The following is a 26,797-nucleotide window of genomic DNA, read 5'->3' on the forward strand; positions in this document are numbered from 1 at the left end:
GTTCACAAGATTCTTTACCCGCTCGTTGGTGGTTTGACCCCGTAGAGGTACCAAATTGTGGTATGTTCGTTCCTACTTTTCACCGGCTGTTACACATAGTCTCAGGCATTTTCTGTGAGGTTAAGGATGGGTATTTAGTGGTCCAGTCTTGGTGCGATAGGTTGCCTGTGTGTTCGCCAAAGCAGGAACAAAAATGTGCAGCCCTGTATGTACTCGGCTGTGTCACGCTGGAAAACGGAAGTGTCCACAGAATACTCATCATGAAGATGTGTAGAGAGGGGACACTTGATCAGCGAGAAATAAGTATGTGTATTCGTGTACATGGTAACCTGAATGTGAATGTGTGATTTCACGTCACGGTACAGAAAACACCCCCAAAACGTCGAGAAACAACTCCAGCCTGATCTACACGCGCCACACACTGCTGATTAAATGCCTCATTGGTCTATCTGTGCGGTTTACACATTGCATCAACTGAAAACAAGAGATTCAGCGAATTACACTACACTCTACCATGCAACTACTGTCCAAAATCTGTGTTGTTTGGCCCACTAAAGAAGTGCAGCTTTATACATACACTGATCAACCAGAAAATTATGTTCACCTTTGGCACGGATAACAGCGGCGACGCGTCTTGCCATGGAAGCAATGAAGTCTTGCTAGGTCTCTGGAGGGAGTTGGCACTACATCTGCTCAGACAAATCACCCAACCCTCGTAATTTCCAGGGAGGGAGGCAGTGAGATCTGACGCAACGATCAATCACATCCCAGATGTGTTCGATCGGGTTCAGATCTGACTAGCTATGGGGCCAGCACATCAATTGGAATTCGTCACCGTGTTCCTCGAACCACTTCATCACTCTCCTGGCCTTGTGGTATGGAGCATTATCTTGCTGAAAAATGCCATTGCTGTTGGAAAATATGATCGTCATGACGGTATGCATGTGGTCTGCAACCAACGTAAGGTACTCTTTGGCCGTCATGGCGTCTTGCACGAGGTCCAGTGGACCCATGGATGCCCACATGAATGTTCCCCAGAGCATAATGGGGTCGCTGCCAACTTGGGGGTCAAGAACAAGACGCTTCCATGGACATCGAAGATCAAGAAAATGCAGCAGCATTTGTTGAATTAATAAAAATGTGAAACATTTCATGTAGTGCAGATGATTACATTCGAAGTGATGACATTCTGTCAACTCATTCCACTTTCACTCCAGCAACAGATTTAATAGAAATCCGCAACACAGAGGATGATGAAAAAGAAACAAAGGAAGAAAAAGAGAAGCAAAATGACGTCACTAAAAAAACTAATACGCCTGAAGAAGCCATTGCTCGAAAAACGATGTCATTCAATTTGCAGCACACACAAATTCTACCAACTTCATTGAACTATTTTATGGCCCAAAAAATTGTCTAAAAACAATTTCGGACAGGAAGTTAAAACAAATTTGCCTCCATGACATGTGGCGAAAAAATGAAATGTAAATCTAATGAACATGGGAATAATATGTATGTACATACAATAATAAACGAATTTAAAGATCGAGTAAAAATATAGACATGCCGTATTATTTACCAATTAGTGTAATAGTCCAGTGTTCTATTGTCCAATATACAGTAAATGAACATCTACTGTGCTGGACTGAAGGTACGTAAATACAGTATATGCGTAATTAAAAATTTTTATGTATTTTTGTGCATGACACCTGACAAATTTTACGTAGCCCAGTGAGTTTTGTGTAATCCGGAAACTTGTCCAATTTGAAAAATTATTTTAGTTCCAAGCGATTCCGTTTTGAGCAAGTTCTGCTGTATATACACTACTGGCCATTAAAATTGCTACACCACGAAGATGACGAGCTACAGACACGAAATTTAACCGACAGGAAGAAGATGCTGTGATATGCAAATGATTAGCTTTTCAGAGCATTCACACAAGGTTGACGCCGGTGGCGACACCTACAACGTGCTGACATCAGGAAAGTTTCCAACTGACCTCTCATACACAAACAACAGTTGACCGGCGTTGCCTGGTGAAACGTTGTTGTGATGCCTCGTGTAAGGAGAAGAAATGCGTACCATCACGTTTCCGACTTTGATAAAGGTCGGATTGTAGCCTATCACAATTGCGGTTTATCGTATCGCGACAATGCTGCTCGCGTTGGTCGAGAGCCAATGAGTGTTGGCAGAATATGGAATCGGGTGGTTCAGGAGGGTAATACGAAACGCCGTGCTGGATCCCAACGGCATCGTGTCACTAGTAGTCGAGATGACAGGCATCTAATCCGTATGGCTCTAACGGATCGTGCAGCCACGTCTCGATCCCTGAGTTCGACGACGTTTGCAGCAGCATGGACTATCAACTCGGAGACCAAGGCTGCGGTTTCCCTTGACTCTGCATCACAGACAGGAGCGCCTGCGATGGTGTACTGAACGACGAACCTGAGTGCACGAATGGCAAAACGTCATTTTTTCGGATGAATCCAGGTTGTGTTTACAGCATCATGATGGTCGCATCCGTGTTTGGCGACATCGCAGTGAACGCACATTGGAAGCGTGTATTCGTCATCGCCATACTGGCTTATCAGCCGGCGTGATGGTATGGGGTGCCATTGGTTACACGTCTCGGTCACCTCTTGTTCGCATTGATGGCACTTTGAACAGTGGACGTTCCATTTCAGATGTCTTACGACCCGTGGCTCTACCCTTCATTCGATCCCTGCGAAACCCTACATTTCAGCAAAATAATGTACGACCGCATGTTGCAGGTCCTGTTCGGACCTTTCTGGATAGAGAAAATGTTCGACTGCTGCCTTGGCCAGGACATTCTCAGGGTCTCTCACTAATTGAAAACGTCTGGTCAATGGTGGGCGAGCAAACTGGCTCATGACAATACGCCAGTCAGTACTCTTGATGAACTATGGTATCGTGTTGAAGCTGCATGGGCAGCTAGCTGTACCTGTACACGCCATCCAAGCTCTGTTTGACTCAATGCCCAGGCATATCAAGGCCGTTATTACGGCCAGAGGTGGTTTTCTGGGTACTGATTTTGTCCAATGAATACCCGTTTATCATCTGCATTTATTCTTGGTGTAGCAATTTTAATGGCCAGTATACGTGAAAATAGGTATACATAAACATGTGTTTTCGAATGCAACGGCCTTTCAAAATGTCTAGTCAATCGTCCGACTGCTTTTTTAGTTTTGCGAGCACAAACATACAGATGCTGAATTTTTATACAGAAAGATATTGAACGCATCCTCTGTCTTCTCATCTTCTAATACTTGGCTAATAACGAGTAACATATGTATCAATGTTGGCCAAAAGCACGTAGCAAGAGCCTGCTCAGTTCGGTTTACTTCCATCCCTGTGATCGCTTAAAAGTATGTTAAAGTGCCATGCATTACACCACGGTAACCAAGATTATTGTTAGGAGTTTCTATAAATCGTTAAGATTAGACGATAAAACGTGAGTGGTTGTTAAAATCTAAGCCTGCGTTGTTGCACACAGTGTTATGACAGTTTTCCGTTATTAAGTCGACCGTATTTCTTTGTGCTAAAAAAAACACGATCTAGCTAGAAAATGAAAACCGGCAACTAGACCAAAACTATCTGGCATTGATGACCTTACACGTGATAGAAAGAACAACGTTCTGTCGGAATACTGTAAGAACAGGCCACTTTCAGGCATCAGTTGAAAGATTTGCAGCACACGTAATTCTACCAACTTCTTTGAGCTATTTTATGGTCCAAAAAATTGTCTAAAAAAACAATTTCGGACAGGAAATTAAAACAAATTTGCGTCCATGACATGTGGCGAAAAAATGAAATGTAAATCAAATGAACATGGGAATAATATGTATGTACATACATTAATAAACGAATTTAAAGATCGAGTAAAAATATAGACATGCCGTATTATTTACCAATTAGTGTAATAGTCCAGTGTTCTATTGTCCAATACACAGTATATGAACATCTACTGTGCTGGACTGAAGGTACGTAAATACAGTATATGCGTAATTAAAAATTTTATGTACTTTTGTGCGTGACACCTGACAAATTTTACGTAGCCCAGTGAGTTTTTTGTAATCCGGAAACTTGTCCAATTTGAAAAATTATTTTAGTACCAAGCAAACAGGTTTCGAGGCTAGCACTGAATCGCTGTTCAAAATCCGTAACCGGCATTACACTGAGCTGACAAAAGTCATGCGACACCTCCTAAAATAGTGCCGGACCTCCTCTTGCCTTGCATAGTACAGAAATTCGACGTGGCATAGACGCAACAAGTCGTTGGAAGTCCCTTGCAGAAATTCTGAGCCATGCTGTCTCAAAAGCCGTCCATAATTGTGGAAGTGTTGATGGTACAGGTTTTTTTTTTGTACGAACTGACCTCTCGGTTACGTCCCATCAATTTTAGATGGGATTCATTTCGGACGATCTGGGTGGCGAAATCATTCACTCGAACTGTCCAGAATATTCTTCAAACCAATCGTGAATAATTGTGGTCCAGCGACATGTTTTGGTACATGAAGTCCATGAATGGCTGCAAATGGTCCCCAAGTAGCCGAAAGTAACAGTTTACAGTCAATGATTGGTTCCGTTGGACCACAGGAATCTATCAACAAAAAACTAAAGGTGGTTGGGATTTTTTTGTGACCTAACAAAAGTGTTTGACTGTGTCAGTCACCAGATTCTTTTACAAAAATCTGCTCATCTCGGTATAAGTGGTTCATCAGGGAAATGGATTGACTCGTACTTGTCAAACAGGGAACAGAAAATTGTAGTGAATAGTCAAAATGGAGCCCCCTTATCTTCAGAATGGGGTACCATCACATGTGGAGTACCCCAAGGCTCAGTTCTGGGCCCCCTACTTTTTATTATATTTATAAATGATCTGCCTCTCTGTAAAGAATATTGTAGATTCACCATTTTTTCTGATGACACTGCACTACTTATTGATAATTCAGTAGATAAACTTGAGGAAACAGCAAGTAAGGTTTTAAGTGAAACAGTGGACTGGTTTAATATTAATGACCTTTAAATTACACTAAAACAAACTACGTTCAGTTCCACACAACTTTCACAGATGAAGAAGTAGTAGTAAAAATAGGTGAGCGAGTGATAACCAGGGTGGATACCTCAAAATTCCTAGGCTTGCATATTGACAGCAAACTGAACTGGTCAAACCACATCCTGGATCTATGCAAAAGATTGAGCTCAGCAACTTATGCATTACGCATTGTTGCTTCATATATAAGTATGGAAACCATGAAGTCAGCCTATTATGGTTATTTTCATGCCATTATGGCATGTGGAATTATATTTTGGGGTAATCACTCACTGGCTAAAAAAGTACTGTGTTCACAAAAAAGAGCCGTAAGGACCATGTGTGGAGTCCATCCTACAGCCTCATGCAGGAATCTTTTTAAGAAAGTTGGAATCCTTACATACACTGCGCAATATATATTCTTTTTATGTGCTTCATAAGGAAAGAAAAATCTATTTTAAACTGAATAGTGCGTATCATAGTCATGAGGCGAGAAGAAAACGTGATATCCACTATGAACAGGAAAATCTAAGTATGGTACAGAAAGGAATCCATTTCACTGGCTGTAAGATTTTTAACACCCTCCCTTCAAGAATTAAGTGTTTGATAGAAGATGAGCTCATGTTTAAAAGCACTTTAAGGCAGTTGTTACAAGGGTCATTTTATACGATAGAAGAGTTTCTGAACTACTGTGTTTAGAATTTCTTGTATTGTTAAAGGCAAATCCATTTCACTGGCTGTAAGATTTTTAACACCCTCCCTTCAAGAATTAAGTGTTTGATAGAAGATGAGCTCATGTTTAAAAAAACTTTAAGGCAGTTCCTGTTACATTTTATAGGATAGAAGAGTTCCTGAACTACTGTGTTTAGCATTTCTTGTATTGTTAAAGGCAAATATGTGCCGAAATCTACGTTTGTAATCCTGACTCTAAGGTATTGTAAACACATATTTTGCAATATTTACTTTCTGTAATACTTATTATTTTGTAATATCTATTTATCTCTCAAAATTGATTTTCTGTAGTTGAACCTAAGTTACTGTTTACTGTAATATGAAATCATTTTGTTTAGTTTTTATGTGCTACCATAGATTCCTGGCACGTACCATATCCTGTGATATTGTCACAACATGGATCACCGGAACAAGAAATAAATATTGTACATTCCATTATGGAGCCACCACCAGACCATTAGCGCCAAATTTCGCTTCACTTTCCTAACGGATAAGTTTGTCGTACGTTCCACATTGATTTTTGTGGTTATTTTACACAGTGTTACTTGTCTGTAGGTTCTACTTTCTCTATTCAAACGTCGCTGCTCTCGGTCGTTAAGTTAGGGCCGTTGTCTGTGATGAGAGGTAATGCTTGAAATTTGGTATTCTTGGCTGACTCTTCACACTGTGAATCTCAGAATACTAAATTCCCTAACCATTTCTGAAATGAAATGTCCCATGAGTCTAGCTTGAACTACCATTCCACGTTCAAAGTCTGTTAATTCCCATTGTGCGGTCATAATCACTTCAGAAACCTTTTCACTTGAATCACCTGAGAATAACTGACACTTCCGTCACTGCACTGCCCTTCTATAACTTGTGTAAGCAATACAACCGCCATCTGTAAATGTGCATATCATCCACCTCAGTGTAGACCCCTATCGGAAGTACAGAGACAGTTTAACTGCAAACGTTGCAAGTGTTGATCCATTTTATAAACAATTAAAGCCCGTTAATAGGGGAAATTGTCTTTGGCACAGGCCTACAATGCAGATGAAGCTGACATGTTTCAATTGCCCATCAACGACAATGAACATGCTAACAGGAAACACGTTTTATCTGGTTTTCTGTTGTAAAGGATGAGCGACACAGTAGGATATTCTACTTTATTATTTGAGCTTTCAGACGGTAACTTCATTTTTCCATTGCGGCCGAGCCACGTCCGGCAGTGTTAGCTGCCTGTAAATTCTCTAGTCCCATGGTCTAGTAACAGGAAGTCAGCACCGAGGAAGGGCACCTTGGCCACGCGCCTCTCTCACGTGCTTACGAGGTAACGCCACTGCAGGCGTCACTTAGCAGGCCACGCTCTGGAAAGTTCCATGCCACCCGCACGGTTTGCTCAGTCCTGACCAATCAGGGCGGAGGAAGCCGCATAGTGCGTCGAATATACCCGGCCGCCCGTCGCTGCGCTCGCTCTCTTGTATTCTTGCTCACCCGCGAGTCGGATGCGCGCCCTGTACCATTGAACATCTCCCGCTTCTCCTGGTGCTGCGGCACTGCGGACTTAGTTTTGGCAGACAACTTTCGGTAGCTTCGCGAACTATGTTTCGCCAAAATCTACGCTCTGGCTCACCCTCACTTCCCTAGGCCCATGTGACCCCTTTTCAACATGCTTTCGCCAACAAATGGCCTTTGTCCAAATTTTGTCCTACTCATTTCATAACGCCCACCGCCTGCTCATACGCCCATCCTGTACACCGTTAACCACTACATACAAAGTATGTCATGTTCCTAATTACGGCTTCAAATAACTATGAGGTGCTATCCATAATTTTCGGGACTAATGGTCGCCATCACCCTCCAAGTAGTTCCCATTCACACCTACACACCTGTCCCATCGCTATTGCCTCTGGTCAAACGTTTTCAGAAGTCCTGTTCTTTGAGGGTGTTTATCGCCACCAGCGATGCTTCTTGAATCCGCTCTAGAGTATCGAACCGACGGCCTTTCAACTTGTTGTTGTTGTTGTTGTTGCTGTCTTCAGTCCTGAGACTGGTTTGATGCAGCTCTCCATGCTACTCTATCCTGTGCAAGCTTCTTCATCTCCCAGTACCTACTGCAACCTACATCCTTCTGAATCTGCTTAGTGTATTCATCTCTTGGTCTCCCTCTACGCTATTTACCCTCCACGCCGCCCTCCAATGCTAAATTTGTGATCCCTTGATGCCTCTAAACATGTCCTACCAACCGATCCCTTCTTCTAGTCAAGTTGTGCCACAAACTTCTCTTCTCCCCAATCCTATTCAATACCTCCTCATTAGTTACGTGATCTATCCACCTTATCTTCAGCATTCTTCTGTAGCACCACATTTCGAAAGCTTCTATTCTCTTCTTGTCCAAACTAGTTATCGTCCATGTTTCACTTCCATACATGGCTACACTCCAAACAAATACTTTCAGAAACTACTTCCTGATACATAAATATATATTCGATGTTAACAAATTTCTCTTCTTCAGAAACGCTTTCCTTGCCATTGCCAGTCTACATTTTATATCCTCTCTACTTCGACCATCATCAGTTATTTTACTTCCTAAATAGCAAAACTCCTTTACTACTTTAAGTGTCTCATTTCCTAATCTAATTCCCTCAGCATCACCCGATTTAATCTGACTACATTCCATTATCCTCGTTTTGCTTTTGTTGATGTTCATCTTATATCCTCCTTTCAAGACACTGTCCATTCCGTTCAACTGCTCTTCCAAGTCCTTTGCCGTCTCTGACAGAATTACAATTTCATCGGCGAACCTCAAAGTTTTTACTTCTTCTCCATTAATTTTAATACCTACTCCAAATTTTTCTTTTCCTTCCTTTACTGCTTGCTCAATATACAGATTGAATAACATCGGGGAGAGGCTACAACCCTGTCTCACTCCTTTCCCAACCACTGCTTCCCTTTCATGCCTCTCGACTCTTATAACTGCCATCTGGTTTCTGTACAAATTGTAAGTAGCCTTTCGCTCCCTGTATTTTACCCCTGCCTTAAGTTTCAGTTTTGAGAATAGCGCGAAGTCGCCAGGTGCCAAATCTGTCAAGTACATTGGGTGGGATACAACCGCCATATTGTTTTTTGTCAAAAAGGTCCTGGTGTGCAAGGACGTGTGACAGGGCGCGTTGTCGTGATGCAGCAGCCAGTTCCCTTGACGCCAAAGTTCCGGTTGTCATCGCCACACGTTTTCATGGAGCCGTCACAAAACGTCAAAGTAGTATGCGGAATTCACTGTTTGGTTGGGTGGGACCAATTCTTTGTGCACAATTCCCTTGGTATCGAAGAAAACTATTATTATACTCTTCACTTTGCTCTTCACCTGTCTCTCTCTTTTGGATCTTAGAGAGCACACGCTCTTCCACTGCGACAATTGATGCTTTGTCTCTGGCCCATAACTGTAAATCCAGCTCTCGTCGCTCGTGATAACCTGTGACAAGAAGGTTGGATCATCAGATGCTGTCTGACGAAGGTCCGTGCACACTTCACGGATCCATCGCAAAATCGCCACTCACCAAACACAAGAGTATTATGGAAACCACTGTGGACGCGCGGCACGTCCTCCCAGCTGAATATCACTCCGCACTCTGACTCACCAGCTATGCAGCTCTCGTCACCTAGCGGTGCACTTTCCAGATGGCAGCACCAGTCCCGAAACTTTTGGATTCCACCTCGTATTTTAGAAAACATTTCTGTAATTCGGACTGGGATTTGCCGCAGTTGGTCTTGATTTGTGAGTTAGCGCTGCAATTTGTCCACGAACGTTCACGTTCAGGAATGTTCTTCTGTCTGGCTGCAGGAGAGTGGTTTGATATGTCTGGTGAATTTGCATGAAAGACTGGAACAATTTTGTTGCACCTTCGTGGTTGGTAAGCTTGATTGTTCCAAGGATCGTATAAAGAATTTCAATGATGTACAATGTACAGTTCGTTGCTGATAGCGGTCTGAATTGGTCAGTGGGTCGACAGCGATCAAAAATGGAGGGAACAAAGTTTCGTGTGTTATTAAACATTTTCATTTGTATGGTTGGACTGCCGAACAAATCAGTACAGAACTGGATGAAGTTCATTGAAGATAATATCCTGCACTGGTAATTGGGTATGAAGAAGCTGTGTGTGAGGTGGAAGCCGCAATCACTCACAGTTGACAGAAAGCGCATCCAATGCAACATTTCAATGCAGTTTATAGGTGTCATTTAAAAGACAACTGTTTTCTACACGTGAATAAATGTTACTAACCTTATGATGAAGGTATTTTCTTATAGAAACGTACCACTTTTTTCACACAAAAATTAGAGCAAAAATGCAGCATGTAACTAATGTTTCATAAAGACACCTAAGATGGCGAAGGGCACAGACATTCCAGCATATACATTGACAGGGGTGCGAACTATTGTGTAGAAACAAAATTCTATGAAAATATTTAGTGTCTTTAGCATTACAGAGGTTTGAATCTTTTCCCAGAACTGGTGCAAAGATACCCCTTAAGGTGCAAAGTAACCCCATTTTACGGAAGCGTTTCTGTAATTTGGACTGGGATTCGCCTCAATTGGTGTGAAATAGTGAGTTAGTATAGCAATCTGTCCACTATCGTTCACGTTCAGAAATGGTCGTCTGTCTGGCTGCATGAGAGTGGTTTGATAAGTCTGGTGAAGTTGCATGAAAGACAAACAGTTTTGTTGCTCCTTCGTGGTTGGTAAGCTTGATTGTTCGCACAATGTACAATTGTTCAACAATGTACAATGTACAGTTCATTGTTGACAGCCATCTGAATTGGTAGTGGATCGACAGTGATCAAAAATGGAGGAAATACAGTTTCGTGTATCATTAAACATTTTCATTTGTAGGTTTAGACTGCGTCACAAATCAGTAAAGGACTCTGCACTATCAATGAAGATGATTTAATTTTGGATTAAAGAATTTAAATGTGGTCGGACAAGCACCAAAGACGAAGCACACTCCGGTCGCCCAGTTGATGTCACCACAAAAGGAACGAGTGATAAAATCCATGCTATGCTAATGCAAGACCGCACAATAAACATTCATGAGATTGCTAAGACTGTAAGCATCTCAACTGGACGAGTGCATAATATACTGCACCGGGAATTGGGTACGAAGAAGCTGTGTGCGAGGTGGGAGCCGTTATCGCTCACAGTCGACTGAAACCACATCCAACGTGACATTTCAATGCAGTATCTGGCGATTTTTAATCTCAGTCGGCAAGACTTTTTGCACCTACTTGTGACTGTTAATGGAACCTGGATCCATCACTACACACCATAGCCAAAACGGCACTCAAAATAAAGGATAAGTTCCGGTGAAAGTCCACCAAAGAAGACAAAGATCATTTTGTCAGCAGGTAAGTTGAAGGCAACTATTATTTGGTATTCCCAAAGAATAAACAGTTGCGGCTGCTGTGCAACAGCACAAGAGTATGTGAACACCCTACCTTTTGACACCTTGTGGATTTATTGGTTCTTTTCTTTGAATGCTGTTAAATGTAATGTACATGCAGTAATCTGAAATACATGGTACTAAACCTAACGCACTGTTCTACACATTGCACCACTAGACTCTGTTGAACACTGCATCAGGGTCAAATGCATACGGATTTGATAAACCATCTGCAAGGTACGCCACTACCAGTTTACATCAGTGCCACGAGGTGGTAGCACACTACAGCAGACTTTTACCTACGTTCGCCCTAAATACCGCTAGGTGGTAGCACATTCCACAGATATGCGAATTCACACACTATATGCTAAAATTAGATCGGACATCAGTATATGTTATAGTTATACCGAGAGAAAAATCTCTCTTGTGTGACTCTGAATGAGATAAGGTACATAAAGTTTTGGATTTTATAATAGAGTAATCAATTTGAGGCGCTGAGAACCAGAAAGCGCATCATCGTCGATTGTGAGACTGTAGCATTTATTTGTGCTTCTGACATCTGTTTATCCTATGGTTTATCTGTACTGGAGGCACACATTGTACATATATTTGAACATTCACGAAGGGCTGTCTCACTAGTTTCTCTGATATTCACTTAGATGGGGGGGGGGGGGGGGGGGGAGGGAATAGAGCGTCAAAGACAGTGTGCTTATGGCTCTCAGCGCCTCATTTGTATTGTACGAGGGTAATACCAAAAGTAAGGTCTCCTATTTTTTTATAAGTACAGAACTCTGTTTGTGTGGCAGTTGGTCACACTGTTATGAAGAGTGCTTCACGCGCTGTGTGTAAACATGCGCACGCCGTGCTAAGGCGCTCAGTCTTGGCTTGGCAGCCGTTGAGAATGGAGCTCCCGTTGGATGTTACCGCCAAGTGCGAATTGCGCGCAGTTATTCGCTTTTTGAACGCAAAGGACACTGCGCCGATTGAAATCCATCGCCAATTGACAAAAGTGTATGGTGAGTCGTGCATGGTTGTCAAAAATATTCGTCAAGTGGTGTAGAGAGTTTACAGCTGGTCGGACCGAAATTCACGACGAACAAAAGAGAGGGAGACCGTCAATTTCTGAGGAGACAGTGTTGAAGGCTGAGCAAAGCATGCGTGAAGATCGGTGGATCACCCTGGATGATCTCTGCACGTCGGTTCCTGAGATTTCCCGAAGCACCGCTCACAGAATTTTAACGAAAACAATGAACTACCGGAAGGCGTGCGCAAGATGGGTGCCACGCATGCTGACTGAGGACATCTACATCTACATGACTACTCTGCAATTCACATTTAAGTGCTTGGTAGAGGGTTCATCGAACCACAATCATACTATCTCTCTACTATTCCACTCCCGAACAGCGAGCGGGAAAAACGAACACCTAAACCTTTCTGTTCGAGCTCTGATTTCTCTTATTTTATTTTGATGATCATTCCTACCTATGTAGGTTGTGCTCAACAAAATATTTTCGCATTCGGAAGAGAAAGTTGGTGACTGAAATTTCGTAAAAAGCTCTCGCCGCGACGAAAAACGTCTATGCTGTAATGACTTCCATCCCAACTCGTGTATCATATCTGCCACACTCTCTCCCCTATAACGCGATAATACAAAACGAGCTGCCCTTCTTTGCACCCTCTCGATGTCCTCCGTCAATCCCACCTGGTAAGGATCCCACACCGCGCAGCAATATTCTAACAGAGGACGAACGAGTGTAGTGTAAGCTGTCTCTTTAGTGGACTTGTTGCATCTTCTAAGTGTCCTGCCAATGAAACGCAACCTTTGGCTCGCCTTCCCGACAATATTATCTATGTGGTCCTTCCAACTGAAGTTGTTCGTAATTTTAACACCCAGGTACTTAGTTGAATTGACAGCCTTGAGAATTGTACTATTTATCGAGTAATCGAATTCCAACGGATTTCTTTTCGAACTCATGTGGATCATCTCACACTTTTCGTTATTTAGCGTCAACTGCCACCTGACACACCATACAGCAATCTTTTCTAAATCGCTTTGCAGCTGATACTGGTCTTCGGATGACCTTACTAGACGGTAAATTACAGCATCATCTGCGAACAGTCTAAGAGAACTGCTCAGATTGTCACCCAGGTCATTTATATAGATCAGGAACAGTAGAGGTCCCAGGACGCTTCCCTGGGGAACACCTGATATCACTTCAGTTTTACTCGATGATTTGCCATCTATTACTACGAACTGCGACCTTCCTGACAGGAAATCACGAATCCAGTCGCACAACTGAGACGATACCCCATAGCTCCGCAGCTTGATTAGAAGTCGCTTGTGAGGAACGGTGTCAAAAGCTTTCCGGAAATCTAGAAATACGGAATCAACTTGAGATCCCCTGTCGATAGCGGCCATTACTTCGTGCGAATAAAGAGCTAGCTGCGTTGCACAAGAGCGATGTTTTCTGAAGCCATGCTGATTACGTGTCAATAGATCGTTCCCTTCGAGGTGATTCATAATGTTTGAATACAGTATATGCTCCAAAACCCTACTACAAACTGACGTCAATGATATAGGTCTGTAGTTAAATGGATTACTCCTACTACCCTTCTTGAACACTGGTGCGACCTGCGCAATTTTCCAATCTGTAGGTACAGATCTATCGGTGAGCAAGCGGTTGTATATGAGTGCTAAGTAGGGAGCTATAGTATCAGCGTAATCTGAAAGGAACCTAATCGGTATACAATCTGGACCTGAAGACTTGCCCGTATCAAGCGATTTGAGTTGCTTCGCAACCCCTAAGGTATCTACTTCTAAGAAACTCATGCTAGCAGATGTTCGTGTTTCAAATTCTGGAATATTCCATTCGTCTTCCCTGGTGAAGGAATTTCGGAAAACTGCGTTCAATAACTCCGCTTTAGCGGCACAGTCGTCGATAACAGTACCATCGGCACTGCGCAGCGAAGGTATTGACTGCGTCTTGCCGCTTGTGTACTTTACATACGACCAGAATTTCTTCGGATTTTCTACCAAATTTCGAGACAATGTTTCGTTGTGGAACCTATTAAAGGCATCTCGCATCGAAGTACGTGCCAAATTTCGCGCGTCTGTAAATTTTAGCCCATCTTCAAGATTTCGCGTTCTTCTGAACTTCGCATGCTTTTTCCGTTGCCTCTGCAACAGCGTTCGGACCTTTTTTGTGTACCACGGGGGATCCGTTCCATCTCTTACCAATTTATGAGGTATGAATATCTCAATTGCTGTTGCTACTATATCTTTGAATTTGAGCCACATCTCGTCTACATTCGCATAGTCAGTTCGGAAGGAATGGAAATTGTCTTTTAGGAAGGCTTCTAGTGGCACTTTATCCGCTTTTTTAAATAAAATTATTTTGCGTTTGTTTCTGATGGATTTGGAAGAAATGGTATTGAGCCTAGCTACAATGACCTTGTGATCACTAATCCCTGTATCAGTCATGATGCTCTCTATCAGCTCTGGATTGTTTGTGGCCAAGAGGTCAAGTGTGTTTTCGCAACCATTTACAATTCGCGTGGGTTCGTGGACTAACTGCTCTAAATAATTTTCGGAGAATGCATTTAGGACAATCTCGGAAGACGTTTTCTGCCTACCACCGGTTTTGAACAAGTATTTTTGCCAACATACCGAGGGTAGGTTGAAGTCCCCACCAACTATAACCGTATGAGTGGGGTATTTATTTGTTACGAGACTCAAACTTTCTCTGAACTGTTCCGCAACTGTATCATCGGAGTCTGGGGGTCGGTAGAAGGAGCCAATTATTAACTTAATTCGGCTGTTAAGTATAACCTCCACCCACACCAATTCGCACGGAGTATCTACTTCGACTTCACTACAAGATAAACCACTACTGACAGACACCAACACTCCACCACCAATTCTGCCTAATCTATCTTTCCTGAACACCGTCTGAGACTTCGTAAAAATTTCTGCAGAACTTATTTCAGGCTTTAGCCAGCTTTCTGTACCTATAACGATATCAGCTTCTGTGCTTTCTATTAGCGCTTGAAGCTCAGGGACTTTTCCAGCGCAACTACAACAGTTTACAACTATAATTCCGACTGTTCCTTGATCCAAGCACGTCCTGTAATTGCCAAGCACCCTTTGACATTGCAGCCCATCCCGCATTTTCCCGAGGCCTTCTAACCTAAAAAACCGCCCAGTCCATGCCACACAGCCTCCGCTACCCGTGTAGCCGCCAGCTGAGTGTAGTGAACTCCTGACCTATTCAGCGGAACCCGAAACCCCACCGCCCTATGGCGCAAGTCAAGGAATCTGCAGCCAATACGGTCGCAAAACCGTCTGAGCCTCTGATTCAGACCCTCCACCCGGCTCTGCACCAAAGGTCCGCAGTCGGTTCTGTCAACGATGCTGCAGATGGTGAGCTCTGCCTTCATCTCGTAAGCAAGACCGGCAGCCTTCACCAAATCAGATAGCCGCTGGAATCCAGAGAGAATTTCCTCAGATCCAAAGCGACACACGTCATTAGTGCCGACATGTGCCACCACCTGCAGCTGGCTGCACCCTGTGCTCTTCATGGCATCCGGAAGGACCCTTTCCACATCAGGAATGACTCCTCCCGGAATGCACACGGAGTGCACACTGGATTTCTTCCCCTCCTTAGCCGCCATATCCCTAAGGGGCCCCATTACGCGCCTAACATTGGAGCTCCCAACTACCAATAAGCCCACCCTCTGCGATTGCCCGGACCTTGAAGGCTGAGAATGATCCTCTGAAACAGGGCAGGCAGCTGCATCTGGCTCAGCCAGAGACAGTGCCTGAAACCGGTTTGTCAGACGCACCGGGGAGGCTTTCTGATCAGCCTCCGGGGACGCCTTTCGCTGCCTGCCACGCCTTGGAACGACCTCCCAATCAACCACATGCGGCAACGAATTATTGCTTCGCGCGCATTTCTTCATCGCCTTGCAGCTGAACAGGACAACTTTCTAGACTCAATTGTCACGGGTGATGAAACCTGGGCATACCACTTTACTCCTGAGACAATCATGCCAGTTCATAACTTTCTGAACAGCATGGCGGCGAGCTGGTATGACATGGGCATACAAAAACTGCCACAGCGTTTACAAAAATGCATCGACAGAAATGGTGATTATGTCGAAAATAGCTAAATGCTCAAGCTGTAAACGGATGTAAACCATTGTAGAAATAAACAGGGCTAGGTACTTATAAAAAAAAATAGGAGACCTTACTTTTGGGATTACCCTCGTACTCAAGTGACCTTCTTGTTTTTTATCAGACTTGTCAAACCACCCTCGTATTATTCGTTTTCCAGTGTAGAACATCAGATGGACTTATTTTCGTTTTACGCAGCTTGTAAACCTTTCCGAATGCAATGCGCAAATTGACATTCGTTTTGTGATCCCTGTTGTCTCCTGAGAGACGTTACGTTTACAATGCCCCCGTGAAAAGTCTAACGGGTTGCAGCGCATCCAGGCGATGGAGAAATCGCCGTGCATGTCTGCTTGGGACGTGGAGTCGGGTTCGGGCGGCCAACAGTCCGGGCAGCAGGCACAGACGTCTTCCGCTGCAGCCAGCCGACGAAGCTCAGTCGGGTCCGTACTGCGCATGCGCGGCCGACCGCTGCTGCAGACGTCTTGGCGGGATCACACCACGGGCCGGGAGAAGGTATGCTCGCATTCTCTGCAGTGGCTGCTGTAATGTCCATAATGGCTGTAACACAACACTTAAACGTAAATGATGACACTGACAGCGCTGTTAATCTGGATGGTAAACAGGTTGGAAAGTTATTTATTGTGCTGCGTGAAGTTAGATGTGCTCTGCCCCCTACGGTTCTTTCTCGTGTGCGTGATTTGAAAGGCTAGTTGGAACTCTTTATGTCATAGCAAGGCAAGAGTGGGAAAATGGGCCCAAGAGAACTACAACTATGGTATGAGCTCTGCAATAGTTGGCCAAAATAAATTGCTTTTGCTTGATTCATGGTCTGTGTAGAAAAATCATACTCGTTTAGAGCAAGCTATCCCATATGAAAATTGGGAAATGCGGAAGCGTCAGATCCCGCCCGTCTGCTTTGACCCGTGTTGTTGTTGTGGTCTTCAGTCCTCAGACTGGTTTGATGCAGCTCTCCATGCTACTCTATCCTGCGAAAGCTTCTTCATCTCCCGGTACCTACCGCAACCTACATCCTTTAGAATCTGCTTAGTGTTAACCTATCCATTTCCCTTTTTAAATTTTCTAACCCACCTGCCCGATTTAAGGGATCTGACATTCCACGCTCCGATCCCTACAACGCCAGTTTTCTTTCTCCCGATAACGACGTCCTCTTGAGTAGTCCCCGCCCGGAGATCCGAATGGGGGACTATTTTACCTCCAGAATATTTTACCCAAGAGGAAGCCATCATCATTAAACCATACAGTAAAGCTGCATGCCCTCGGGAAAATTTACGGCTGTAGTTTCCCCTTGTTTTCAGCAATTCTCAGTACCAGCACAGCAAGGCTATTTTGGTTAGTGTCACAAGGCCAGATTCTCACAAATATGGCGGAAACGACAATAAACCACGATTTCAATATGGCGCATATAAATTCGTTACGTAGACATTCTGATGACGAAAATCCATCGAAAAACAAACACACACACGTTCCACAAAGAGTGTAATGACACTAACGGGACAAGCGCGGGAAATAGGGAGTTTCTGAGTGGGGACAAACTAAATATAAACAAATTTAGACACCCACCCCCATACAAAACGACGAAAAAACCGACATCACTAAACTCCCCAAATACCACCAAACACAATTATCATCTGGAACCCGACACTTCCCTTGACCTATATAGCTCAACAGCAGCTCCTGATCCCATAAATTGGGATCGAACACTTCCCTTGGCCTGTTATCCTTATGGCATCTCCACATACATCCGTCTCTGGTCTGAGACGCCAGTACTTTAAGTAAGCCTCATTTCTTCACGACATACTGAACACTTCACAACTTCATCCAAAAATTCGAATAGTTGAAGAAATTTTATTAGAGACAACACACTGTCTCCCATAATAGCCGACAACCGAAAACTGTTGACCCTGTCAGTCATATCCATACCTACCAAAGACATAAAAAAAAGCAATTTAGCAAAATTCACACACGACGCCACACTCGCAAACTAAACCAAAAACATCACCTAACACACCACCAGAGAGCACCGCCGATCACATCAAAACGACACCTACAAACACGCCACTCTCACAAAATAAATTCCGCGCTGTCATGACATCACACAGCACAACAACCTTACGTCACTGGTCAAAGCCGCCCAGTCCGCGGTGAGAAACCCGTTGGCATTCAAAACAGCTTCCAGTCGTATCGTACATGTTCTTGTGAGTGTAGTCCAATTTCAAGTTACTTGTGTAACCAGTCAATTGTAACTGGTATATTTATTCGACGGGTGGGATCGGATGCTTCGGTCGACCCGAAAATTGTGTGACATTGCAGTTCTTCCCACCTGGAATCATTGGACACATTCAGCCTCTTGATGTTTCTTTGTTCTGTGGTCATAAAACATATTACCATACTCTCTGCAACTACACCTTAAAGGATAACCACTTTCACAGAAGCTGGAGAACAGATTGTTTCACATTCGGATATGCCATCACAGTCCATCAGTTCAATCACCACATAACACCATTATGATTCTATATGAACTCTTTAAGAGTGGATACGTAGCTGAACATACTGCACGTTTTGTAGCTCCCAAGGAGTTCACCTTCAATCTTGATGGTGCGAATCTTTTTGATCATCAGAGCCCATTGTTTTTCATTTGGTGTTCATGGTGCAAGTTAATGGTTTGTTTTGAACATTTCTTGAATGTTGATGAGGTCAATTTTGTGAAGTCGAATAAATACATTCCATAGAAGACTGATCTCTGCACCTCCCAGACACTCATTTCCCGTCACCCACCTGATGCACTTGACCAGTCATTAGCAGCTAATATTTTTTCCTGTTGTAATTGTTCATTACTTTCAAATGAGCCTGAAGAACTTGCGACCTCACACTCTAGGAGTTCCTTATAAGTTAAAGAAGTGAGCTGCATGCAGAATATACAAAGCAAGAGGGTTGATTTATTTAATTCTAGCTTGGAGACCAGAGCAAATACCAGCCACATCACTTGCATTGCCCTATTTGCATTTTAAGATGTGATGGTGCAGGGAATTTGTGGCATCAGTTCTTATGATATTACAAAAGTGTATATAAATTTTGGATGAAAGGAGTGGTGGAGATGCAGATCACAGTTGGTGTGGACAGATTTAAGCAGCCCACTGAAAAGATATGTTAGAAACAAATGAACTATAGAAGCACTGTTATCACATATCCCTTCTGCTCTCCACAAACCCTTCCCCATCATTCTGTCTGTATTGGAACCAGTTTTCATAATTTGAGTACCACCCAGGTGCCGAGACTGGGCAATATATTACCATTTGGGCAAGTAATGATAGAATTTTGAGCAAAATTTTTAAAGAAATGTAACACATCCTTGTAAAATATTGATATATTGGAACCCCAAAACCTTGCCAGTCTTCAAATAATGACTCCAGTGCTAACATTAAACTGCTGTAGGTAGGTAATTATACCATTATAGTAGTGCATCCATACGAGTATCTTTAACGTACCATAACAAGAGTGGAAGAATCATAATCAGTTTTCCTCGTCTTGTTACAAACGTGTCCAAACTTAAAAACTACCAGAACAGAACACAACACAAAGACAATAAATTGCAGTACTTACATTAAATTCATCTACAAGTAAGAACTAAACTTATTAACAAAATAACAACTGAACTCGAGTAAGGCCAACAATGTACAACAGTTGGCCTTGGCGACAGACTCTCGCTCCAGATATTAAAAACAAATATGATAACCATTCCTCCTTTAGGGAGCATCTGAAGCAATTTCTTCTGGAAAGGTCATTTTAAAGTTTAGAAGAGTATTTTAGCTACAATGAAAAAACCACCTAGGTGTGTGGACCAGATATTTTGAGTGTGATACACCATAGTTTAAGTCTGAGCAATGATATAGGTACCATACCCATGTAACATTCATAGTCATTTGCACTGGTTTTTAATTTTGTTTTCACTTTGTGTGTGTAACGTTTGGTGTAATCTGTCACTCTTATGTTATTTGTGTATAGCAAACATGTAGTATTACTTTTGTCTGATTGACTGCTTTACTACTACCTTCGTATTTATTGTTTACAGACACACACTATATCCTTGTGCGTTTATCACAGATGGATCGATGGAGTAAGAAATAAATAAATATAGTATCTTTAACGTACCATCGAACCCCCATGAACCATGAACCTTGCCGTTGGTGGGGAGGATCGCGTGCCTCAGTGATACAGATGGCCGTACTGTAGGTGCAACCACAACGGAGGGGTATATGTTGAGAGGCCAGACAAACATGTGGTTCCTGAAGAAGGGCAGCAGCCTTTTCAGTAGTTGCAGGGGCAACAGTCCGGATGATTGACTGATCTGGCCTTGCAACACAAACCAAAACGGCCTTGCTGTGCTGGTACTGCGAACGGCTGAAAGCAAGGGGAAACTACAGCCATAATTTTTCCCAAGGGCATGCAGCTTTACTGTATGGTTCAATGATGATGGCGTCCTCTTGAGTAAAATATTTCGGAGGTAAAATAGTCCCCCATTCGGATCTCCAGGCGGGGACTACTCAAGAGGACGTCGTTATCAGGAGAAAGAAAACTGGCGTTCTACGGATCAGAGCGTGGAATGTCAGATCCCTTAATCGGGCAGGTAGGTTAGAAAATTTAAAAAGGGAAATGGATAGGTTGAAGTTAGATACACTGGGAATTTGTGAAGTTCGGTGGCAGGAGGAACAAGACTTTTGGTCAGGTGAATACAGGGAACCCTGGAGATACTAAAAGGTATCAGATAGATTATATAATAGTAAGACAGAGATTTAGGAACCAGGTTTTAAATTGTAGGACATTTCCAGGGGCAGATATGGACTCTGACCCCAGTCTATTGCTTATGACCTGTAGATTAAAAACTGAAGAAACTGCAGAAAGGTAGGAATTTAAGGACATGGCATCTGGATAAGCTGAAAGAACCAGAGGTTGTACAGAGTTTCAAGGAGAGCATAAGGGAAAAATTGACAGGAATGGGGTAGCTCTGAGGGATGAAGTAGTGAAGGCAGCAGAGGATAAAGTAGGTAAAAAGACAAGGGCTGCTAGAAATCCTTGGGAAACAGAAGAAATATTGAAATTAATTGATGAAAGGAGAAAATATAAAAACACAGTAAATGAAGCAGGCAAAAGGGAATACAAACGACTCACAAATGAGATCAACAGGAAATGCAAAATGGCTAAGCAGGGATGGCTAGAGGACAAATGTAAGGATGTAGAGGCTTATCTCACTAGGGGTAAGATAGATACTGCCTACAGGAAAATTAAAGAGACCTTTGGAGAAAAGAGAACCACTTGCATGAATATCAAGAGCTCTGATGGAAACCCAGTTCTAAACAAAGAAGGGAAAGCAGAAAGGTGGAAAGAGTATATAGAGAGTCTATACAAGGGTGATGTACTTGAGGACAATATTATGTAAATGGAAGAGGATGTAGATGAAGATGAAATGGGAGATACAATACTGCATGAAGAGTTTGACAGAGCACTGAAAGACCTGAGTCGAAACAAGACATCCGGAGTAGACAACATTCCACTAGAACTACTGACAGCCTTGGGAGAAGCAGTCCTGACAAAACTCTACCATCTGGTGAGCAAGATGTATGAGACAGGAGAAATACCCTCAGACTTCAAGAAGAGTATAATAATTTCAATCCCAAAGAAAGCAGGTGTTGACAGATGTGAAAATTACTGAACTATCAGTTTAATAAGTCACAGCTGCAAAATACTAACGTGAATTCTTTACAGATGAATGGAAAAACTGGTAGAAGCTGACCTCGGCGAAGTTCAGTTTGGATTCCGCAGAAATGTTGGAACACGTGAGGCAATACTGACCCTACGTCTTAACTTAGAAAATAGATTAAGGAAAGGCAAACCTAAATTTCTAGCATTTGTAGACTTAGAGAAAGCTTTTGACAATGTTGACTGGAATACTCTCTTTCATATTCTAAAGTTGGCAGGGGTAAAATACAGGGAGCGAACGGCTACTTACAATTTGTACAGAAACCATATGGCAGTTATAAGAGTCGAGGGGCATGAAAGGGAAGCAGCGGTTGGGAAAGGAGTGAGACAGGATTGTAGCCTGTCCCCGACGTTATTCAATCTGTATATTGAGCAAGCAGTAAAGAACACAAAAGAAAAATTCTGAGTAATTATTAAACTCCATGGAGAAGAAATAAAAACTTTGAGGTACGCTGATGGCATTGGAATTCTGTCAGAGACAGCAAAGGATTTGCAAGATCAGTTAAACGGAATGGACAGTGTCTTGAAAGGAGGATATAAATGAACATCAATGAAAGCAAAACGAGGATAATGGAATGTAGTTGAATTAAGGCGGGTGATGCTGAGGGAATTAGATTAGGAAATGAGACACTTAAAGTAATAAAGGAGTTTTGCTATTTGGGGAGCAAAATAACTGATATTGGTCAAAGTAGAGAGGATATAAAATGTAGACTGGCTATGGCAAGGAAAGCTTTTCTAAAGAAGAGAAATTTGTTAACATCGAGTATAGATTTAAGTGTCAGGAAGTCATTTCTGAAAGTATTTGTATGGAGTGTAGCCATGTATGGAAGTGAAACATGGACGATAAATAGTTTGGACAAGAAGAGAATAGAAGCTTTTGAAATGTGGTGCTACAGAAGAATGCCGAAGATTAGATGGGTAGATCACATAACTAATGAGCAGCTATTGAATAGAATTGGGGAGAAGAGGAGTTTGTGGCACAACTTGACAAGAAGAAGGGACTGATTGGTATGACATGTTCTGAGGCATCAAGGGATCACAAATTTTGCATTGGAGGGCATCGTGGAGGGTAAAATCGTAGAGGGAGACCAAGAGATGAATACATTAAGCAGATTCAGAAGGATGTAGGTTGCAGTAGGTACTGGGAGATGAAGAAGCTTGCACAGGATAGAGTAGCATGGAGAGCTGCATCAAACCAGTCTCAGGACTGAAGACAACAACAACAACAACAACAACAGAGAAAGGTGATAGCCAATAGTACAATTGATAGCTTAAATCTATTGATGACCTTGTTGACAATCAATAGCGCATATGTCTTTTACGTCGCATGACTGAAAACAAATTAAAGGAAGTGATCAAGAAATTTCTGTTCAAAGACTGTGCAGTCCAATTTTGTTATGTCACTCAGGCAAAATCTTCTGTCCATTGAGGCAATGATCCCATCAACATATCAAGTTGAAGACACCTTTCTGGTAAAATGCTGTGTCCTGCTGTGTGAATAAATGCATAACTGCATGCTGTATATCCTCATCTGACAGGAATAATTGACCTTTCAAGTTCTTTTTCAAGGGACTAAAGGCATGGTAATTGCATGGGGGCGAGATCAGTACCACAGGGTGTGCACCTGAGTGTCTCCCATTTGGGCTGGTGTAACTTCTGCAGTGTGACATTTTGATATAGGGACTGGCATAATCATGAAGCAGCAGCACCCATTGTCAACTGCTCCACAATGGTGGTCTTTGACATACATACTACTCCACACACATTCTTTATTTTCTGATGGATGCCAAGAAGAGAATAACAACACATTGGTCCTGTTTGGATGTATTTCGTAATATCACCATAGTGCACATTTCCGTACTTACCACATGCATGTCTGAATGCCTTGCTCACATGTCGATTGGTATATACCCACTCCGGGATCACTTGGTGTTGCCTACGGGCTGCAGCAATGCCTGCAAGTGGAAACTCTCTGATCGCCCCTTACATAATTCCATTTCACAACATGGTAACTTGGGTAATTTCGTTTTGGTGATGGAGGGGTCCAGACCTCTTGGATCCTCCCTTTGGCTACATCCTTGATCCCACACACTTGAGCAATAGTCTAGAACTGGTTACATGAGTGATTTGTAAGCAATCTGCTTTGTAGACTGATTGCACTTCCCCAATATTCTACCAATAAACTGAAGTCTGCGACCTGCTGTGCCCACAATTGAGTCTATTTGATCATTCCATTTCATATTCCTACAGAATACTACACTTAGGTATTTGTATGAGCTGGCTTATTCCAACAGTGATTCATTGACATTATAATTCTAAAACACTATGTTTTTCATTTTTTGAAGTGCATGTTTTACATTTATGAACAATTAAAGCAAGGTGCCAATCTATGCACCATTTGAAATCTTATCAAGATCGGACTGAATATTTATGCAGCTTCTTTCATATAGTACTTCATTACAGATAACTGCATCATCTGCAAAAAGTCTGGGGTTACTAATAATATTGCCTGCAATGCCATTAATATACAATATGAACAACAAGGGTCCCAACACACTCCCATCACACTTTCCTGGAGCACACCTGAAGTTACATTTATATTTGATGATGACTCTCCATCCAAGATAACATGCTGCATCCTCCCTACTGAAAAGTCCTAAATCCAGTCACAAATTTCACTTGGTACCCCATATAATTGTACTTTTGACAATAGGCATAGGTGCAGCACTGAGTAAAACACTTTTCAGAAATCAAGAAATACTGCATCTACCTGTCTGCCTTCACTCAAAGGTTTCAGTGTGTCATGAGAGTTGAATTTACATGATCGGTGTTTTCAGAATCCACATCAGATGTCATAATGTAATGTCATTACTGAAACAAAACCTGTCCCTTTCTCTTTGTGTGAGCATACCACTCATGAAATTTGCGCTGATTGTTACCACAGTTATTCATATCCATTTCATTGTGAGTTAAGTTCACATTCTCTTTTTAAGAGTTGTGAATAAAACATTTTAAAGAAACAGTGGCAGCTTCAACCAGATGAGACTGACTTATTTTTGTTTGTATTTTAATGAAAACTATAATTAATCACTTAATTATAATCAGAGTTACATTTATATGATAGTTTTATACTTTTTATTTGCAAAGGACTGTATCAAGAGCCTACTTCCACCTTTAGTTGATATTATAAATCAATCTTTCAAGCAGGGCTACTTTCCAGACTATTTAAAATATGCTAAATTACTACCTCTCTTCAAAAAAGGTGATGCAGGAAAAATTGAAAATTATAGGCCAATTTCTCTACTCTCATGCTTTGCAAAAATATTAGAAACTATTATGAAAGATAGGCTAATGAATTATTTAAATAAATACAACTTACTGTCTGTTGACCAGTTTGGATTTCAATCAGGGAAAAGCACAGAATCAGCAACAGCAGACCTCACAAATCACATTCTAGAAGCGTTAGATAAAGGGAACTACACAACAGGTATATTTATTGATCTAACTAAAGCGTTTGATACAGTAAACCACAACATATTGTTAAATAAGTTAGATGAACTGGGAATAAGGGGACTTGTGAAAAAGTGGTTCCAGTCATATCTAAAAAGTAGAAGACAGATAACTGAAATCTCACATATTTCAAGTCACTCAAACTATATTGTAAAGTATACTTCAGACCCAAATTATGTAAATATAGGTATCCCACAGGGTAGTGTCCTTGGCCCAATACTATTCCTCATTTACATAAATGACTTCCCACAGAGCATCAAGCATGGACAAACAATATTGTTTGCAGATGACTCAAATGTACTAATCAATGACAAATCACCAGATGCACTGAAAGAAAAAGCCGAACAAACACTAAACAGTGTACGTGAGGGGGCATCCAATAATAAACTAACACTAAATTTAAAAAAAAACAAATGCTGTAAACTTCTATGTCTGCAAAAAACCACACTATAACAACTTTAAGTAAAACGATGAAACTATAGAATGTGTAGACTACACAAAATTTCTTGGTATGCATGTTGATAATCAGTTAAAGAGGGAGGAACATATTAAAATACTTAGTAACAGAATCGCTACAGCATGCTATGCTCTCAGAATTCTGACTGCAGTGTGTGATACTACATGTGTCAGATCTGTATATTTTTCTTATATCCACTCTGTTATTACCTATGGAATAATATTTTGGGGAGTCAACAGTAAAAATATTCAAATAGTTTTCAAATTACAGAAAAGAGCAATTCGTATAATAACCAAGAATGGCAGTAGGGCTCACTGCCTTGAACATTTCCAAAAGCTGGAAATCCTAACTGTCCCCTGTGAATACATTTTTCAAAGTATTATGTATGTAAAGAAAAATATTGACTGCTATGTTAAAAATTCTTTAGTACACAGCTATGGAACCAGAAACCAATACAATCTGCATCTAGAGAGAAAAAATAAAGTTAAAACGCAGCAGAGCTTGTTGTGCAATGCTGTTAAATTGTATAATAAATTACCCCAAAATATAAAAGATATTGACACAATTGGACAGTTCAAAACAAAACTAAAAAAATTTTTATTAAATAAAAGTTATTATGCAGTAACGGACTATCTGAATTAAAACATGTAGTGAAATTAAAGTAGCCTGCATTGTAATACAAGAGG

The 26,797-nt window shown here is 41.9% G+C and overlaps 1 protein-coding gene across 7 annotated transcripts in view; it reads left to right on the plus strand.

Annotated features, from left to right (window-relative positions):
• LOC126282049 (glycine receptor subunit alpha-3) overlaps positions 1-26,797 on the plus strand; it is a 692,635-nt gene that overhangs the window by 590,462 nt on the left and 75,376 nt on the right. For 3 of the 7 annotated variants that reach the window (XM_049981474.1, XM_049981475.1, XM_049981478.1), the window contains one exon: positions 16,682-16,882. The exons of 3 other annotated variants lie outside the window; for them this stretch is intronic. In XM_049981474.1, coding sequence (XP_049837431.1) covers positions 16,682-16,882 — 201 coding nt within the window. The remainder of the gene's footprint in view (positions 1-16,681; positions 16,883-26,797) is intronic. One more of the 7 variants, XM_049981476.1, reaches the window with a different exon arrangement.

Source organism: Schistocerca gregaria, chromosome 7, assembly GCF_023897955.1.
Source record: "Schistocerca gregaria isolate iqSchGreg1 chromosome 7, iqSchGreg1.2, whole genome shotgun sequence".
Classification (NCBI taxonomy): Eukaryota; Metazoa; Arthropoda; class Insecta; order Orthoptera; family Acrididae; genus Schistocerca; species Schistocerca gregaria.